We start from the raw sequence: 21,120 nt of genomic DNA on the forward strand, positions 1-21,120 counted from the left end.
AATAATCAAACAACCTAGTAATGCTATAAGCATTTAAAGTGAGATGCTACAGTAAACTTACTAATCTTTCTTCGATTTTATAATAATCTGTATAAGGTAAATCTATTTAAATATATTGGCTTTATTATTTAGTGATAAGGATTTTTATGGAAAGAGGAAGACGTCTTATTCAAAAATAGTTAAGAATTTTAAAAATAAACTAGCCTCTTTTAAAAACATCTGTACTCAAAATGTTCATAAATATAAAAATATGGATGTTTAATTCAGTACAAAAGAAAATGAAACAATGTCTATACTATTTTGCTGTAAGCAAAGTAAAATTTCACACACTGCATGAAAGAATCAAGTATGTTTGCATCAGGCTAACTACGTTTCTTTTCAAGGTAGTATGTAACAACTACAGAGGAATCCAGTGACCACAAAAGAACTGTCCACCCAGACTACCACTGCCATCCCACAAAACAAAGCAAAGTAGTGTGGTAACATCCATGTGAAATAGTCAGCAAAGCTAATCTTAGATCTGACATGAAGCTTGACCCTTAATCTTCCATCTACAGAAGATTCCAGATGCTAAGAATATTAGCCACCTACCAGTGCTAAGGGAAAGCAATGGATTTGAAGTGGTTCCGATTTAAGAAACAATGCTTCCACTAATGAATATACAGAATTGTTGAAATATCATTTGCTTAGTTTCTCTATGTAAAAGCCATGAGGTATCAAAATCACCAATTCTAATACCACAACTACAGTTGTTCTTAGCAAAAAGTACATTGCCTAAAACTTAATACTGATATCTTTTGTTTATAATAATCTAGTCTCTGAAAAAATAATAATAATCTAGTCTCTGATATAGCAATTAGTCATTTTTAGTATAAAATTATGGTTGATTTTTAAAAGAAATTTATACATTAAAGCATTTCCCCTTATGAGTGATCGTATGAGAGGTAATAATTAAAGGGAATCCTTAATTTCTTTTTCTTAATAGATATTAATTAGCTTACCCTGGGATACATTAGTGATTATAACAGGAAATCATCCCATAATGGATCACACATAGTTTGGTATACTGTCAGCTAAAATATTACACATATATGTAAAGTTACTAGGTTCCAAAATATATGCCAGAAAGGTAATGAGTCTAAATGTTTTATTTTACTATCAATATTTTAATAAAGGAAAATTTCAATAAGAACCCAATTAATCTGTATAACACAATCCATGAAAGTCAAGGAAACAAAAACAAGCTGACATCAGCAAATTATTCAAAACGTAACTTTTTAGGATAAATTGTACGGTCAGCAAATCTACACCATTTATATCTATACTAGAAACAATACAATGAGGTTCATTCATTATAAGATCCTAAATCATCAAATATTCAATTATATGCATTATATAAACCTTACTGAAGTAACAAAGCCCAAGAATAAAATGTATAAAAATCCCAAAGGATAGCCGGGCATGGTGAGGCACACCTTTAATCCCAGCACACGGGAGGCAGAAGTTAGAGGATTCCTGAGTTCAAGGCCACCCTGAGACTACATAGTGAATTCTAGGTCAGCCTGGGCCAGAGTGAAACCCTACCCTGAAAAACCAAAAAAAGAAAAAAAAGAAGAAAAAAATGAAAGTGTGAATCCAGTATTCAAATAATTAGTAAATGTTGGCTGAATAAAGACTGGTTTTTATTACTATCATTAATCTGTACCATTTAGGATAAGAATAGACTGGTAAGATAAGGAAACTATACTATGTGACAATAAATAAATAAACTTGGCTAGACATACGAGGCAGAGGTAAGAGGATCACCTTGAGTTCAAGGGCACCCTGAGTTGACATAGTGAATTCCAGTTAGCCTGGGCTAGAGCAAGACCCTGCCTTAAAAACCCAAAGAAATTATAAATAAATGAACTTTACCAGACATATTCAATACTATTCTCAGCCACAAAAGTCTGAAAATATTAAACAGCTGCCTGAAAGCAGCTGGGTCTTAGATTTCAACTTATTTAATATTTTATTTATTTATTTGAGAGAGATAAAGATGCAGAGAGAGAGAAATGGGTACACCAGGGCCTCTAGCCACTGCAAATGAACTCCAAACACATGTACCACCTTGTACATCTGGCCTACTTGGGTACTTAGGCTTTGCAGGTAAGCATCTGAACCACTAAGCCATCTCTCTAGTCCTCAACTTATTTTTAACTCTACTTTTATTCTTAGTGTATATTTTTTAATGTGCCTGACATATATATGTTTTTAAGGAATTAACAAACATATGATTTCAAAATCTATTTGGGGCTACATGCTGAAAGATTTTAATAATGCTGAAATGAGATTTTCAAAATGAGGCTGGGGAGATGGCTCAGTGCTTAAAAGTACTTCCTGTGCAAGCCTGATAAGCAGAGTTTATATCCCCAGAACCCATGTTATTAAGCCTGATGCAGTGGCACATAAGTCTCTATTACCAACATGTCTATAATACTGGGAGGCAGAAGCAGGAGAATCCTGAAGCTCATATGCCAGGTAGTCTGGTGTTAGCAGCCACAGTTGAGGCCTTGACTCTCCTTCACTAAAATCATCTTTATTGACCAAAGAAAAGGCTAGGGAAGAAATATATATGAATTAATTTTGATAGGGGCTCCTATCTACCTAATACCAAGATTTTTGTGTCCAACCACAGTGTGTCAAATTTTCTCTGAACACTTCTTACCTTTATGACTTAGCTCAAATTGTTCCCCTGGTATATTCCTTTTACTGCCATATACCCAATCACATGATTTTTCAAGACCAAGTTTAAATGTCACTTCCATCAAGAAGGCTTTTATAATGAATCTAATTTTTCCCTTATCTGTACTATCCAAAGCAGTTTGTACTTGTCTTATGTCGTACATTATTTTCTACTCTATCATATTGTTATGTTAATAGCTTATCTCTTTCTGGAAAGTAAATTCCTAGAATCTGAAATTTTCAATGTACCTGAAGTTATTTATTAAAAGTAACAATGGCACCCATAACAATCTATGTGAAAATAGGAAGCTAGAATTTATCAAGTTATAAATTTTTGTCTAATGATCACTTCAAGCTAATTTATTCATTGCAAGATTCCCAAAGTAAAACTATCCAATTTAAAGAAATTCATTCATTCATGGAAAAGAGGCTACTATATCCTTTCCACTCCAAAGCAGTATATAACTCTTAGTGTGATGGTTAATACTGTTTGTCAACTTGGCAGGATATACAATCCCCTCAAAAGACAAACCTCTGGGCAAATCTTTTGATTAAGTTAACTGAGAAGGGAAGACTCACCCATGCTAACCATGGGCAGCACCATTTTCACAGGCTGGGATCCAGAGCTGAATTCAAAGTAGAAAGCAAGCTGAGCACTAGCATTCACTGCTCCCTGCTTCCTGACTGCAGAGCTGGTATGATCAGCTGCTTTATGTTCCTGACACCATGACAGGCTATACTTTCAAACTCTATGTCTAATGATCCCTTCCTCCTTTAAGTTGCTTCTTGTCAGGTATATTGTCACAGCAACAAGGAAAGGAGCTAACAAAACACTTAATAGCATTTATCAATTTACTCTTTAAGATTAGAATTATTGGGCTGGAGAGATGCTCAGTGATTAAAGGCCTAGGTTAGATTCTCCAGTACCAACATAAAGCCAGATATACAGAACAGCACATGCATGTGAAGTTTGTAGCAGCAAGAGGCCCTGGCATGCTCATTCTATCCTTCTCTCTTTCTCATAAATAAATAAATTTTAATTAGAAAAAATAGAATTACTATTTTAATATTCATATCAAAATATGCATTAAATTTTATTTTTAAAAGATTAAATTTTATTTTTAAAATATTTTATTCATTTGAGAGAGAGACAAATAGAAAAAGAGAGAATGGTCACACCAGGTCCCCTAGTCACTGCAAGCAAACTCCAGATGCCTATGTGAATACTGGAGAATTGAACCTGGGTCATTAGGTTTCATAGGCAAGCACCTTAACCATCATACCATCTCTTCAGCCCAAATTTTAAAGTAGAAATATATTCCTATTTTATAGAAACAAAAAAATAACAACTAGAAATAAATACCACAGTATTTTCTAACTAAGTGTTTATCCAAGTGATGTTATCTGAAACTAGTTAGTCCTTCACTAACTTTCTAACTTTGCCTTAGCTGATGCTCTACTTATTTCATATTCAGTGTCTACCTTACTAGGAAAAAAAGGAAAGATGCCTCTTTAAGTTTCAGTGTTTAGTGGGATAAAGACAGCTTTAGCTTGGTTTTGTTTTTTGGAGGCAGGTTGTCACTTAAGCCTAACCTGACTTAGAACTCACTCTGTAGCACAGGCTGGCCTCAAACTCATGGCAATTCTACCTCAGCCTCTAGAGTACTGGGATTATAGTGTAGGCAGAGGTTTTGTTTTGTTTTGCTTTGTTTTTTAATGAGAATGAGTATTTCTTAACCTTTCAAAAAAAAATTGTTCTTGGGCTGAAAAGATGGCTCAGTGGTTAAGACGCTTGCCTACAAAGCCTAATAACCCAAATTCACTTCTCCAGTACCCACATAAAAGCCAGATGCACAAAGTGGTACACCTGTCTAGAGTTCATGTGACATAGCTGGAGGCCATGATGTGCCCATTCTTTCTGTCTCTCTCCTCTCTCTATGTGTGCAAATAAGTATTTTTTAAATAAAAGCCATTCTCCTATTCATACTGAAGAAAACACAAAAGAAGGTCATGAACAAGATAGGTATTCCAGCATGTAGTAGGCTTAGGCCAAAGGGATCATGAGTTCTAAGCCAGCACTGCTGACACAGATACCCTGTCTAGAAGAAGAAAATGAAAAGATGATGACAATAACAAAGGGACACACAGCTACTGGGCTTTTAAAAACTATAAAATAAATAATGCATAAATTAATTGTTAGAAATATGTACATGATAAAGCAACAATCCAACTCAAACCATACATTTTTGCTCAACTTTTTAAATTGTATTTAACTATCTTAAGCTTTCTCAACAAACACACAATCAATATTCATTATGAGCCTATAATTATTAGTCAAATGACTAGTAGCTAATAAAATCACATTATGTGTATTATTCACTCTTAAAAACTTTACGCACTGGGCTGAAGAGATGGCTTGGTAATTAAGGCACATGCCTGTGAAGCCTAAGGATCCAGGTTCAATTCTCTAGGTCCCACATAAGCCGGTGGCACATGCATCTGGAGTTCGTTTGCAGTGGCTAGAGGCCCTTACATACCCATTCTCTCTTTTCTCTCTCTCTCCCTCTCTCTGTCTCTAGTAATACATAAAGATATATATATATATATACATATATATGTGCATATATATGTGTGTGTGTGTGTGTATGTATGTGTATATATATATATATATATATATATATATATATATATATATATACACACACATATATATCTTTATCTTTAAAAATAGTTTTAAAAAATTTACTTATTACTTGCAGTATCCTCCAGTGTGGTAAGTCATGACAGTGGCAGAGGATCCATCTATCCCATTCAGCTCAGGGCATACATGAAAGTGCTATAACCTAATAACCTAATCAAGTCTTGATTCCAAAGTCCAGTTCTTGACAATATAATCTAAGAGAGCAAGAGAAGGGCCATGAAAAGAAGTGCCCTCTGTTGGTTTCTTTTGTTGTTGTTTTTTTTAAGTTCTCCATTTTTAATGTACAACATGACTCCTCTGGCATATGAATGTAGGTGAAAGCATAATTTTTAGAGTAATAGGCACTAATATTACATGCTGCTTCAATTCTGTCGTTTTTCTACTCCATCAAATTGATTAATGCTATAATAACTCTACACAAACCTATCATTTGTGCACTAATGAAGTCAAACTCAGTTTATCCTTAGGCAACTAGATGTCATTACTTCAGCCCAACAAAACTATTTAGACAATGTTATATAAGAGGAAAAAGAAACATGTGAAGCCTATTTCTAAATTTGAATGGCTTTATGCCAAAGCTGTAAATGCAAATACTGGTAATATAACAAAATGCTGAAAAGAGGATTTGGCAGATCTTAATTAAACATGGAAAAGTTACCATACAATATACAGAGGAAAAAGAAACAAATTTGCTAATTTGACCTAGACACTATACTTACCGAAGTGATGTACAAACAATACATACACTAAGCTTAAAACCCAACAACTTTATAATATTAAGAATTCATTTAATTATATTATTTTTAAACATGATTGGGGCTAAAATACAGTATGGAAATATTAAAATGGGAATTTTAGGAAATGACAGATTCAGCCTATAAGCTATAGTTAAAAAAATAAAGTTAGATACTTATCATGAAATGAATAAGTCCCCCAAGCCACTGTTGCAGAGGGAATGTTTGAAGATATTATATAGGATGTGATCTTTTCCCCAAAAAGAAGTTTAAAACCATTCTCCTGGCACCTCAACAATCATTGATCAGTCAGGTTAGAAAGGCTATAAGAAAATACAGATGTTTGGGGCTGGAGAGATGGTTATAAGGCACTTGCTGAGAAATAGAGTGCCAAGTGTGGTGGTACACGCCTTTAACCCCAGCACTTGTGAGGCAGAGCTAAGAGTATAGCTGTGAGTTTAAGGCCAGTCTGGACTACAGCAAGACCCTACCTCAAAAAAATAAAAAGGAAGAGGAGGGGAGGGGAAGGGAGAGGAAAAGAGTAGGGGAAGGGAAGGGAGGGGAATGGAGAGAAAGGGTGAGGAGAAAAGGGGAGGGGAAAGGAAGGAAGGGGAGGGGAAAGGAAGGAAGGGGAGGGGAAGGGAAGAGAAGGGGAGGGGAGGGGAGAGAAGGGTAAGGGAGGGGAGGGAAGAGAAGGGGAAGGGAGGGGAGGGGAGGGGAGGGGGAAAGAAAAGAAAATAAGAGACATGCTAGTTGCACTGATACTTATTAACCCTAAAGAACAATCAGGAGGCACTGTGTAGCACAGTGATAAGACAACCTAAAAGATATTTCAAACAATTGCAGACACAAAGAGTAAAGACTGATTCCAGTAAGGACCTTGAAGTAAGGCAAATACTCTAAGATAGTCTACAGGAGTATAACACACAAAGACAAAAGGATTCTGTGACTTTGAAAGATGGTTCTTCTGGAAGAAGATGCAAACCAGAATTATTCCATTGGTTAAAACTTAAATCCTTAGGAAGAAGAAACTTGTGAAGTGACTGAAATGTGAACCTTTGTTGCTTGTGGTATATAAATATATAGCAATTCATACATAGTATTCATTTCAGAAAAATCTACAAATCAACTACCATATAATATACATTATCATTCTAAGTGCTGAAAACAGAATTATAAAGAAAACCAAATTAAATGCCCTTATGGAACTTATAATTTAGAGTCCTATATATATATTGTTACCTTTATGTCTGAAGTTAAAAGCTTAGCAAATATTACATTCTATCTTACCATAACAATAAATATTATCAGCATAACTATAAGGCTTAATTATGCTTATGCTACATGTCATACAAGAACAAAGAAAAAGTCATTTACAGTAAATAATGCATGATCTCCAAAATACCAACAAATGTAAATTTCTTAAACCATGGTGAGGAACTCAAATAATATTCCATAAATTAACTTACCAATATCTTAACCAGTTATTCATTTGGAACAATGAAATAAAGAAAAGATTACATGACAATTCTCCCCAGTACTCTAAACCAAATACAGTAATAGCCTTTTTTTTTTTGCCTTTGTTTTTTTGTTTGTTTTGTGTTTTTTGTTTTGTTTCATTTTTTCAAGGTAGGGTCTCACTCTAGCCCAGGCTGACCTAGAATTCACTCTGTATTCTCAGGGTAGCCTGGAACTGACAGCGATCTTCCTACCTCTGCCCCCCAAGTGCTGGGATTAAAGGCTTGTGCCACTGCACCCGACTATAGCAGTTATTTCTCAAGCATTAAGTGTTCAGTGTACCACGTACTTTATATATTTACTAGCTATTGATAACACATCAAGCTAGATAAGCAACAACTAGTTCTTCTTCCTCACTTCTCCACACTAGCTATGAAAACCTTATTCCCCACAGGGGACCTGACTTGTCATTACAGCTTCAAAAATCCTACCACAAGTGGAAGGTTTTCCAAGTAGAATAAAGGACAAATGAGCTAACAATCTTATTTCAGAATTCCTGTATAAATACAAGAATAAAGATGGAAAATCCTGAGATCCCCCCCCACCGCCAAAATGTCAAAGCTATTTACTAAACAAAAAATGTGATTAAGTGCCTAAAATGTGTCAGTGCCTAAAATGTGTCAGTACCTAAAATAAAAAGATAAAGATGAATATAAAACTGACATTGTATTCTAAGATCTAATTTTATTCACTGGGTGAGGAGTACAAAGGGGAAATGAGACAAGGGCATGGCATGGCTACAATTTACAACACCGTATGTGAAAACAGGTGGAGTACAGAAGTAGTTCAGTGTGAAAGTCATACAACATGGGTTCTCCCAATTCTAAAACCTGCTGTCTGAGTTACCTTGGCCAAATGACTTAACTTTTTGTTGCTGCAATTATTCAACTGTAAAAGGGAGTCGTTAGTAAAACCCTGTAAGAACGAAAAAGAAAAATTATTTAAGTGCCTCTAATAGAGTTCTCTAGAGGAATAGAACCAACAGAATGAACTGTATTAAAAAAAGAATTTATTGAATTAGTTTACAGCAGCCCAACAATAACAGTCTATAGACGTGAGAGTCAAGGAACCCAGTAGCCACTCAGTCCACATAGCTGGATGCCTCAGCAGTCCCTATCACTGAAGGCCTGAAGGCTTCCTGGAGAGCTACTGGTCTTTATTCCATGTTCGAAAGCTGAGAAAACTTGGTTCCAATGCCAACTAAGAATAGCAGAACAGGACAGATGCCCGTACCAGTGAAGGCACTCACTAGCAAGTAGCACAGGCAGCCAGGTGGGAGGAAGGGGTTTTCTCCCAGAGCTTTCTAACATAAAGTCCCCCTTTGGGAAGGCTGCCTACACTGGGGGAAGGGCTCACAGTAGAGAAAGGACATTCTTCTTCAGTCAATCCTTCCTGGAAGCAATTTGAGAAACCCACCCAAGAGAAATGTTTGCAGATTGCTAATCAGATCAAGTTGACAACAGATTTTAACCATCACAGAACCCTAGTATAGAGAATATATTCAATCAAAAATTACTCATACAAGACTGGAGAGATGGCTTAATGGTTAAGGCACTTGTTTGCAAGCCTGATGGCTCAAGTTCAAATGCACAGTACCCATGTAAAACCAGATGCACAAAGTGGCACATGCGTCTGGAGTTCATTTGCAGTGGCCAGAGGCACTGGCATACCCACTCATTCATATCCCTCCCCCACGGTTTGTAAATAATAAATGATTTTTTGATTTATTAATACAAACACAAAAGGAGAAATTTTTGCAAAGCCCACTAGAAATATTACTGAAGAAATACTTAAATTTGATTGAAGAAGATAGGAATGAATTCACAAAAGGAGATAAATTCTGAAATGAGTTTAAAAAATAATTGAGAGCATGGTAGGTAGAAGGTGAGTGGAAGGAACTTGACATGTTTATCAAAGACCTAATATCCCAATTCAGTTTTTAAAAGGAAGGTGTTCAACAAAGGTATGTAGATATGCAAAACACTCAAATGTAGCACTAGATGTAATGCTACCTCACATCCTCCCCATCCTATTTCAGTAACTCTATTCAGTCCTAAAAGGAAGTAGAAAACTTCCAGCTCTAAATAAAACAGACTTAGCTAAGCCTTCTATGCTCTATCACCACTTAGTTACTGTGGCAGATAAAGTTGATCACATTATCTCTAATTTGATAAGCCCTTCTACAACTACATGAGCAAGCTTTCCACCGTTTGTAATTCTGTTGTTGCCCAACAATACATTGAAAGTAATGCTGCATACATCATTTCCAAGGCTAGGTCATAAGAGGTATCATACTCAGGCATGGTAACATGAAGACAAACCATCTTTCTAGTACCATGTCTGCATTACTTACCCACAGAATCCGCCCCCCTTCCCCACAACACACACAGAAATAGAGAGAGGAAGGTTCTTTTCAACTAACAAAACAGTTGTTTTCCACCCTAAAATCTGAGATGGTTTGTTACACTACAACTGCAATTCAACAGTTGGTCTTAATAATTACCAGGTCATACTTATCATCAAAGATAAACATAAATATTGATTCATCTGAAGCCACAAAATTTCCTATGTTCATCTACATCAGTTAACAAACTGACTCGACCATGTTATGTTTATAAATTCTATTTTAATACTTGAGACACAGATTTTGACATTTCTACTTTCCCTTCAGTATTATTTATTTTATTAACCATCATCTTTAAACTTAACCCTTTTGAAATCTCTACCTCCAACTTTCTGCACATATTACCATATGCTTCTGGTATCTCACAATTTGGTACCCACTGACAATAATGCTTTACTTCCATCAGTAAAAATTGATTTGAATGGCAGGTGCTTAAAATAACAAATAGAATCATCCAACAAAAGGAAATTTTTAATGCAAGTAGCTTAACTTAACATCTCTCTCTCTTTTTTTTTTAATCAAGGTAACGTCTCATTTTAGCCCAAGCTGACCTGGAACTCACTCTTGTCTAGTCCTAGGGTGGCCTTGAACTCACAGAGATCTGCTTACTACTGCCTCCCAAGTGCTAGGATTAAAGGTGAGCACCTCCATGTCCAGTTACCTTATCTTTTTCTACAGGCAAACCAAAGCCAAGTATCTATGATACAAAGATAATTCAAAATCATGAAACATAAATATTTGTCTTTAATCTGTACTCCAAGATTTTTTAAATGTTTTCCAAACATTTAATATTGAAATGATTTTCTATTCTCCAAATAACCACTAAATGATAGCACAGAGAAGTTGGCATACAAATGCATGATAAGGAGGAGAAATCTTCAGGGGAGTTGTGACAGTTAATTTTAGGTGTCAATTTGTTTGGATCAAAGAATACTAAGAAAACTGGTGAAGCATGATTTGTGGGTATATCTGTGAGGGTATTTCCAGAGGAAACTGCTACAAAAGATCTTCCGTCAATGGGCTAAGGTGACACATAAAATTTAAAAAGGCAAAGAAAGAGATTCATCCTCCCTCTCTCTTTCCCTTCTTCCCTACCTCTTTCTCTCGTTTCTTTCTCTGTTTGTTACTACATACTAACAAAACCTTTTAAATACATTCAACTTGCAAGTGAGAAAAGTTAGTTCAAGATGTCAACATTTTTATCTTTTATGGTGCTAAGGATTGAACCCAGGGCCTCAAGAATGCTAGATAAGCACTCTACTACAAGGCTGCATTCCGAGCTCCAAAACATTTCCTTTTAACATAAAAAATAATAAGCAAAGGCGGCTAACATATGGCAAAGCATTAGTCAGCTGCCAATATTACTTTATAGAAACAAATACTGGAGTAATGATGGCTTCTTAATGTTAAACAGATGATAAAATCTCTATAGGGTTCTAGTCAGTGCTTAGGTTGACCATGTAATAAAACATACTACATAAAGGGAAATTCCACTGTATCTAAAAACACTGTATCCAATAGAATAAATACCAATATCAGTAGTCTTTTATAAAATTCCAAAGGCAGGATAAGTTATAAAGAAATTTCTAGGGCTAGAGAGATGGCCTAGCATTTAAGGTGCTTGCCTGCAAAGCAAAAGGACCCAGGTTCAATTCCCCAGGACCCATGTAAGACAGATGCACAAGGTGGCACATGTGTCTGGAGTTCATTTGCAGTGGCTAGAGGTCCTAGCATTCCCAATTCTCTCCCTCCCTCCTCAGACAAATAAATAAAAATAATTTTAATTTTTTTTTTCCTGTGGCTTGTGAAAGTTCTTAGAGATAAAAATATATAATCAGAACAAAAACATAGCTAAGTTCTAATCCTGAAGTAGAAATGCATTTTATGGATTCTATTTTGCTAACAGTTACAGTTAATGGGAATTGTCATGACAAAATGATTGTTCTTATAAAAAGAACCTTCTTTATTACTAACCAATCAAATTTCATTTTTATTACCAATATAAAAAGTTCAAAACCATGATTCATTTATAGACCTACAAAAATAAGGAAAGTGTTCAAGAATAGAGGGTCATTTACAAAGCAATAAAAAATTAAACTATGCATTTCTCTTACTGGCAAGGCAAATACTTCTCCTCTACATATAAATGAGTATTGCTAAATTTGCTGAATGTTATAATTTCTGACTTTGGAGAAAAAATGAAAAGTGTGAATTTTCAATATCTCTTCTTTGCTATCTTCAGTCCATCTTATAACTGTTTCTCAAGATATTTGCTAAATGTTTGAAAAATGTTAAGAAGTTTGATGATGTTTTCTTTCAATTTTCCCTCAAATGTGAAAGGCTTGAGCTAACATTAATAATTCAAAACTATGGGCAAGAAAGAATCTGTAGTTAAAGGCACTTGCTTATAAAGCCTGATGACCCAGGTTTGCCATGAAAGCCAGATGCACACAGTGGTGCATGCGTCTTGAGTTCATTTACAGCAGTAGGTGGTCTTGGCATGCCCATATACTGCTCCCTCTCTTCCTCCCTCCATCTCTCTCAAATAAAAACTCAAAAGTATTCACAGAAATAAGAAAATCAAATTCTACATGGCACCCATCACCAATTTCTTTTAAAATTATAACACTAGGAGCTAAGGAGATGGATCAGTGGCTAAAAGTGCTTGCTGGCAAGCCTGCTGGCTCAAGTTCAATTCCTCAGCAACCACATAAAGCTACATGCAAAATGACACATGTCACTGTGATCCCAAAGTTCCCACAGTAATGGGAGGCAAAGCCAGAAGAATCTGAAAGCTTGAGAGCAGCCAAACGGGTGCATATGCAACAGCAAAATCAAAGGAGACCATGTCTCAAGAAGAAGATGGAAGGACAAATACCCTGAGGTTATCCACTGACCTCCACACACACACTGTGGCATGCATATGTGCATGTGTATGTGCGCATGCATGCACATACACAAATAAGTAATAGTAGTAAGGCACCAAAACTGATGGTGCTGGGAATATATCTCAGTGGCAGAACACTTACCCAACATGCATAAAATGCTGGGATTAACCCTCAGCAGAGAGAAAAGACAGACATTATAGCTTAGATACGGACTATTTCTATAAACTAGTCTTTCAAGGGTACCAACAACAAATCACAGTTTCCAAAAGGCATCAAAATATTGCCTCTAAGAATCTATGCATGAAGAAGGGTATAGTGGCACACACCTTTAATCCCAGCACTCGGGAGGCAGAGGTAGGAGGATCGCCATGAGTTCAAGACCACCCTGAGAATACATACTGAATTCCAGGTCAGCCTGGACTACAGTGAGACCCTACCTTGGTCAGGGGTGGGGGGAATAATCTATGCATGAATACAATGACATCGAATAATGGGAAATGCTAATGTTAATAAACTGTATGTGGCTTCTTGTCTTGGGTTTCACCATTGGCCCCCTCACATCAATTCCACATTCAACAATGTGATGTACTCTATAGTATAAAACCAGTCATTTGACTAATAAGAATGAAAAAGATTCTCTGAAATGTGATGGTCAGTTCAGAAACTTCCCAGTAATTCCGTGATGTATTCCTTCACTATAAAACAAAAAACAAAAAAAAAGGACACAAAATATTTCTATTTTCAAGAGAAAAATAATTTGCATATTTTCAATTATCCTCATTAAATGCATTGAGAACCTTCATTCTCTATCATCTTCATCTCTACTCAGCATTGTTGTTCCAAGCCCTTGTTAACAGTAGCCACTCCCTGCCCTCCACCCTTTCTATATAATGCCAGGGATCAAACATGGGGCTTTGCACATGCTGAGCAAATGTTCAACCACAGTCCAACTTGACAAGATCCTGTTTGTAAACCCATATTATTTCACTTCTTTTAGTCTTGAGGACCCCTCTTTGTGCTTTGCAAATCCAGGCTGCCCTGTACTAAAATAAGAAGTGGAAGAATGGAACATAGTATTATCAATCTTAAAAAAAAAAAAAAAGGAAAAGAAAGCCTTGAATATGGCTGTTGTGCATGTATATATGTAGTAATAAGAACCAAAGCCAAGATTTCACATATGACAGACATATACTGAACTACATCCCCAAGCAAAACATGCCCACTTTGATTACATTTACTTTACTTTCAAAATACTTGCAAATGCAAGTGTGTTCATACCCAGCACATGGATAAGTAAGAAACTTATATACTAGCAAAGTCCCATTAAAAAAAGTAAATGAAAACTCCAAATAAGCAGGTTGTTTATAAATGTTTTCAAAATAATACCCAGGACCATTTTTATTCTCATTTTAAAATTCAAATCTAGCCTAAGATCAGCTATAAACCCAAACTATTCATTCAAAAATCATAATTTTCCTTTTTACTAGGCTAAAAGAACAACTCAAGTTCTTCTACCACTTTAAAAATCTATATATACCTTTGGTACCCATCAACTTGACTGAACTACACTTGGTAAATTCCCTTTCAACTATTTCTACTTAAGACAGGCTAATTTTACAGCAAGTGTTAAGAAAACAAAAGAGAACTAACAGCCATAATGAGGCACACAAAAACAACTTCTGGTTATTCTGGCACTAATCTAGGTGCCACTGCTGGGAAGGGATTTGGCTGATATAACTAAAGACCCTAATTAGGTGACTTTACATTAATCAAAAAGGAGATTATACTGGGTAGCCACATTTAATCAACTGAAAGTCCTTTAATCTTCCCTAAGATCACAAACTGTAAGTAGCACTGGTCCCACAATTACTCCACCTCTCTCCTGGGTCTCCAGGACTGCCTGCTTTGTGCAACTTGAACTTGTTGGGCAGCCCCAAAATACCAGCATAAACTATTGTGAGTGTGTAGACAATATCCTACGGCTTCCATTTCTTCAAATGAACTGACTGATGCCAACACACTAAAAACCATCAGACTTTCACTGCATAAGTGAATTACGTTTTTTCTTCACTACAATTAAATACAATAACTACTAAGATATAATCGTGTGTAATTCCATCATAGGTTTCCCAAAAGTGCTATTATCGGCTATGTATTTTTTTCTTGCATATGGAAGCATGTATGCAATGTGTTATGTGTTGTATGTATTGTATACATGTAAATATGCCAATATGGTACCATGTACAGTCGCTTGCGGTGAAGTGTGCTCACCTGTGGTGACCAGAAAGATACATGAGGTATCTGTCTGGCTCCATCACCCTTCCACCCGTTCTTGTTTGAGTAAGTCTCTTACTGATTCAAGTTTGTCGTTTTTCATGAGCCCTCACAATTCACAAGGCTCTGTTTTCCTAAGAGGCTGGGATTACAGACACATTTGGCCACTCTCAGCTACTTATGTGGTTCCTGAGAATGGAACTCAAGCTCTTGACTTGCTGATCAATCTTTCTAGTACCTTAACTATGTTTTAACTTAGGGAAAAGGAATGATAGGTTATTTTCAACAAAATCTTGAAATACATAACTGATTTTAAAAGTCTTAATCTGGGTAGTGTGACTTCAAGTGATATACATTATTCATATGGTATGTGTGTATGTACACATGCATATGTGTGGATGTGTGTGAGCATGTGGAGGCCAGAGGTTGAAATCAGTGTCTTCTATAATCACTCTCTCTTTACTGAGGCAGGGTCTTTTCCTTAAGCCCAGAGTTTTCCAATTCAGCTAATCTAGCTGGCCAGGGATTCCCTGCTTTCCACATGCTGGAATTACAGGTGACTACCACACCCAGTATCATTTATGTGAATGCTGGAGATCTGAAACTGTATTCAAGTTTGCATGGTAAGCACTTTACCCACTGAGCATCTCTCCAGCCCTTAATGCCTTATGTCTCTGGATCATTTTCATTTTCTATAAAGGTCAAGTATCATTACTATTATTATCTGGAAAAACTATAAAGTTTTATTGTTTGATAGGGAAAGAAATGACAGACTTACATATTCAAATAGGGTACAAAGATTTAAGAAGAAACAAGAGTGATGCTGTGGAGATGGCTCAGTGGGTAAAGTGCTTGCCTTATAAGAATGAGAACCTGAGTTCAGATTCCCAGAGCCCATGTAAAAGCAAGATGCATCAGTGTGCACCAAATACCAGCACTGGAGAGGAGAGAAGGGAGGCTCCCTAGGGCTTGCTGGCCAACTAGTCTACTCAAATCAGAGAGTTCCAGGTTCAGCGAGAGCTTTGTCTAAAAACAATAAAGTAGATAGTGACTAACAAAGATACCGAACATTGACCCCTGACCTTCATATGCAGGTGTACACAAATGGTGCCACACACATACCAAACACATATATAAAGGCATACTACATACAGACAAAAAAAAAAAAAAAAAGAAAATAAACAGGAGTTGTCTAAATGGACACCAAAGGCAGGAAACAATATGTGCCAATGATAGGCACTACAAATAATGTAGCAAGGCTGCAGTTGAAGGAAGGGTATGACAAGAGACAGGTCTCTAGAAGTAAAGATCTGGTATTAATTATTGGGAATCTTTCATGCCACTTGACCCTACTGACACTGGAAAAAAATCAATAAAGGTTTGGAACAAAAAGTCACACTACATATTTTAAGAAAATAAAAACAAACAAGCTGGGCATGGTGGCACACGCCTTTAATTCCAGCATTCAGAAGGCAGAAGTAGGGAGATCATTTTGAGTTTGTGGCCAGCCTGGGACTACAGAGAGTTCCAGGACTGCCTGGACTAGAGTGAGATCCTACCTCAAAAAAAAAAAAAAAGAGTAAAACAAAATTCTCATGGAGACTTGCAATAGAAAGATTCTTTAGGAAAAAGGCTAAAATAGCAAAGTGAAAAGGGAGAAAACCAGTAGACTGAAAGAGTTAGCCACACTAAGGAATAAGAATGAAAACCCTGATGGGAGAGGGGAACATACTGTTAGTAAACAGACAGAACTGATTCACTTAAATTGAAATGTAGAGACAGCTTCTCAGGTAGTTAACTTTCCATCACTCTAACAAAATATCTGAGATAATCAACTTGTAAAAAGGAGAGGTTTAGCCAGTTGTGGTGGCACACGCCTTTAGTCCCAGCACGTGAGAGGCAGAGGTAGGAGGACCACCATGAGTTGGCAGCCAGCCTGCGACTACATAGTCAATTCCAGATCAGCATGGGCTAGAGTGAGACCCTACCTTGAAAAAAAAAATAATAGGGCTGGAGAGATGGCTTAGCGGTTAAGCGCTTGCCTGTGAAGCCTAAGGACCCCGGTTCGAGGCCCAGTTCCCCAGGTCCCACGTTAGCCAGATGCACAAGGGGGCACACGCGTCTGGAGTTCCTTTGCAGAGGCTGGAAGCCCTGGCGCGCCCATTCTCTCTCTCTCCCTCTATCTGTCTTTCTCTCTGTGTCTGTCGCTCTCAAATAAATAAATAAATAAATAAATTTTTAAAAAATAATAATAATAAAGAAAGAGAGAGAGGTTTGTTTTATTTCAGATTGGGAGGTTTCTGTTAGAAAACAAAAATTGGATAGGCAGCTTAGGGGTGATGGACCCCAAAGTTAAGTTGGTTAAGTGCAGGAACTGTGCTTGGGCCTGTAGGAGAAAATCTAAATCACTACACTTTACTACAGGTCAGAAATGTCAGAGGGACCTGGCCTTTCCCTTCAGGGAGTCCTTCCACTCCCTTCCTAGAGAATTAACACTCAGAGATTATTGCCCCTTTCCAAAATGCCTGACCCCAGACTCCTGGCATCAGAGTAAGCTGGCTAAACCAGCCATCCATCAATGGAGTTTATAAAAATAATTAAAAAAAAAAAAAACTGTAAACCTGGTCTTCCTTATGTAGCTACTCTCCATAAAAAATCTAGACCTGATCCTTGAGGTTGAGGCTTCTCAACTCCCCCCCCCCCCACCCTTGAGTTAAGAGCTCTACCTACTTCTCTCATGGGATTTTTCTATCCCTTTGCTTTCCTGGGCTAGAGCTCTACCTTGCTTCCTTCTCATGTTCTAGGCTTAAGCCCCGGCCCCCTTCCTCCTAAAGCTTTAAGGTATAATAAAATCTTTCTGAAGCTTATCCTCTCATCTGTGGACTTCATTCATTTAAAAAGGATCCAGGAACATCCCAAATTACTGATACGTTGGTGTACAAGGAACTCCAAAATTCATGTATCATCTACATACCCAGCAGGGCAAATTTATTGCTTTGGGGCCTGTAGTGACACAGGTATACTATCATCTCAGGGAATATATCAGAATAAAGCTCTTCACCTCATACCAAGGACAAAACAAAGACAAGAAACTCAGAATCTCTCCTCAAGGTTTCCACCAACACTACCACTCTAGAATCACGCCCCTGGATAACTACAGTCTTTGGGGAACATTCCAAATCCCTACTACAAAAGCTTCCAAAAAGATGTACTTGCAAACAGGGCTGGAGAGATGGCTCAGTGGTTAAGGTGCTGGCCTACAAAGCCTAAGGACCGGGGTTTGAGTCCCCAGTACCAACATAAAACCCAGTGCACAGTGGCACATGCATCTGGAATTCAGGGTTGCAGAGATTGCTCAGTGGTTAAGGCACTTGCCTGCAAAGCCTAATGAGCCAGGTTCGATTCCCCATTACCCTAAGCCCAGATGCACAAAGGGGCACATGCATCTGGAGTTCATTTGTAGTGGCTAGAGGTTCTGGGATGCCTATACACACACACACACACACACACACACACACACACACACACACACTTTCAGCAATTTTGAAATCATTACCAACTGTTACCATGCAGGGCAACAGATCATTAAAGCCTACTCCCCCAGTATAAATGAAGTTTTGTTCCTTCTGATCAATATCTCTCCATCTCGTTCCCCAACTCCTGCCTCTGGTAACCACATTTCTACTCTACTCCTACACGATTGACTTTTTCTCAGATTACACCTATAAGCAAGAGTACACAGTATGTCTTTCTGGGCCTAGCTGGTTTCACTAAACATGAAACCCTCCAATTATATTTACGTTTTTCATGAGAGAATCGCCTTCTTTATAAAACTATCCATTTTGTAGATATGCCCATTTTCTTTATCCAGTGGTCTGCCAATAGACACCTAGGTTACTTCCATATCATGATATTATGAATAACGTTGTAATGAATCTGGAAGTACAGATCTCTCTTTGACAAACCAATTTCATATCATGTAAGTATTGAAATTGAATTTTTGGATTGTTATATCATAGTTTGATATACCTTTGGGACATTTCTAGTTTTTTGCTGTTACAAATAATGCTATAATTATGAATAAAAGACACATCATTTTTTCTTTAAAAGAAATTGTACACAGGAACACATGCATACTGTATATAGTACATAAGCACATACTGTAAAATTAGTTTCAACTTAACAGCAATCCAAATTAAATCACTGATCTAACTATGTAAGCTTGATTTTTTTCAATCCACCTGCAAAAATAAAAATAATTATTACAAGAAATTTCAATATTACTTATTGATTCAACTCATATTGTCACAGAACCAAATGGCAGGCACTCAAGATATAGTGGGGAACAAAATAAGTATAAGCCCTGCTTTCAGGAAGCTTGTAATCTAGAGAAAGCTTTTCTCTCTCCTACAAAATTAAATATTTTCAGTTGAAGAGAAAAAAAATCATGTTCACACAAATGCAATGCAATAAAAAAACCTTTTGGCAGCGTTTAATGTACTTACACTGTATTTTACATTTCCAAAATACTATTTTCCAATTCCTTCTTTCTCCTGATTCATAATGTACCGGTTAATTCTAGTGACTGTCTCATTTTTGTACTTTATAAAAACAATGCTGTACTTAACATTAATTCCATTAACCTAAAACTAGAAATACCTAATGCCTAGTCTCTTCACTTTCTCAACAATATTTAATTTCTTTCAGTAAAATAAAAACCTGAATGAGAAAAAATACATTGTAAATTCATTACATCCATGTTTGATACATTGAATCAAAGGTATTTCTTTAAAATTCAAGTAAATTTAAAGATTACGGGGCTGGGGAGATGGCTTAACGGTTTAGGCGCTTGCCAGCAAAGCCAAAGAACCCAGGTTCGATTCCCCAGTATCTCCGTTAAGCCAGATGCACAAGATGGTACAAGCATCTGCAGTTCGTTGGCAGTGGCTAGAGGCCCTGGCTCGCCTTCCCATTCTTTCACTTTCTCTCTCTCAAATAAATAAATAAATAAAAATTTAAAAATAGTTTTTTAAAAGTTACTGGAAAATACTCTAGAGGTTTAGCAAGTGGTAGTATTGTGTCTCCTGGCGAGGAAGTAGGAACTTCTGGTGGCCCCCCCAAGGACAGCAGGTAACAGACTTCTTAAACTCCTTAAACTTGAGGCCCTACGACCCTGGAGACTGCCGTGACGCCCACGCGGAGGACCCCGGGGGGTCAGGCCGTGGCCACGCCCCCCACCTGCACCGCAACCCACGCCTCTTCCACACGGGACGGCGGACGCGGGGTGACCTTGGCCAGGTGTGTCCTCCTCAGTCTCCCCATCCGGAAAATGAAGCCTAACTCCACGGCCGCCTCCTCTCGGGGCTGAGCTCCGCGTGTTCGCCACCGGCGGAGGCGAACCCTCGCCCACCTCGCCGCCCCCGCCCCGGCCGGGCCGGGCCGCGCGCTACCTGCGATCTGGGAGACGAACGCTTCCGCCACCAGAGACATGTCGCCTGGGCTCTCCGCGGCCCCGCGGGGGACGGGGGGAGACCCAGGCACAACCTCGGCGCCTCCCGACAGCCGCCGAGCGGAGCCCGGCTGCACGCACGCACTCGCCGAGCTCACCGCGGTGGAGCCGGTCAGTCCGCCAAGGTTACCGCCGGGCCAGCCCGGAACTTCCGGCGCAGCGGACTGCACGCCCGCCCGCACTTCCGGCTGCCCCGCCCCCGCGCCGGCCGGCCTGCTGCTGCGCCGATAACATTTACTGACGCCACTTAGGCGTGTTCGTGTGTACGTGTACTCAGGTCCAGACATGTTAATTGTGTGTGTGTGTGTGTATACTCTGTGTGTGTATGTGTGTGTGGGTATTAAGCTTCCTGCTCAGGGATTCCCTTG

At 37.9% G+C, this 21,120-nt stretch overlaps 1 protein-coding gene across 1 annotated transcript in view; it reads right to left on the reverse strand.

Annotated features, from left to right (window-relative positions):
- Positions 1-20,882, reverse strand: part of Mtx2 (metaxin 2) — a 65,569-nt gene extending 44,687 nt beyond the window's left edge. The window contains exon 1 of the mRNA XM_045147688.1: positions 20,694-20,882. Within this exon, the coding sequence (XP_045003623.1) occupies positions 20,694-20,733 (40 nt within the window). The 5' untranslated portion in view covers positions 20,734-20,882. The remainder of the gene's footprint in view (positions 1-20,693) is intronic.
- Positions 20,883-21,120: the final 238 nt, after the last annotated feature.

Source organism: Jaculus jaculus, chromosome 4 (assembly GCF_020740685.1).
Source record: "Jaculus jaculus isolate mJacJac1 chromosome 4, mJacJac1.mat.Y.cur, whole genome shotgun sequence".
NCBI classification, from domain to species: Eukaryota; Metazoa; Chordata; class Mammalia; order Rodentia; family Dipodidae; genus Jaculus; species Jaculus jaculus.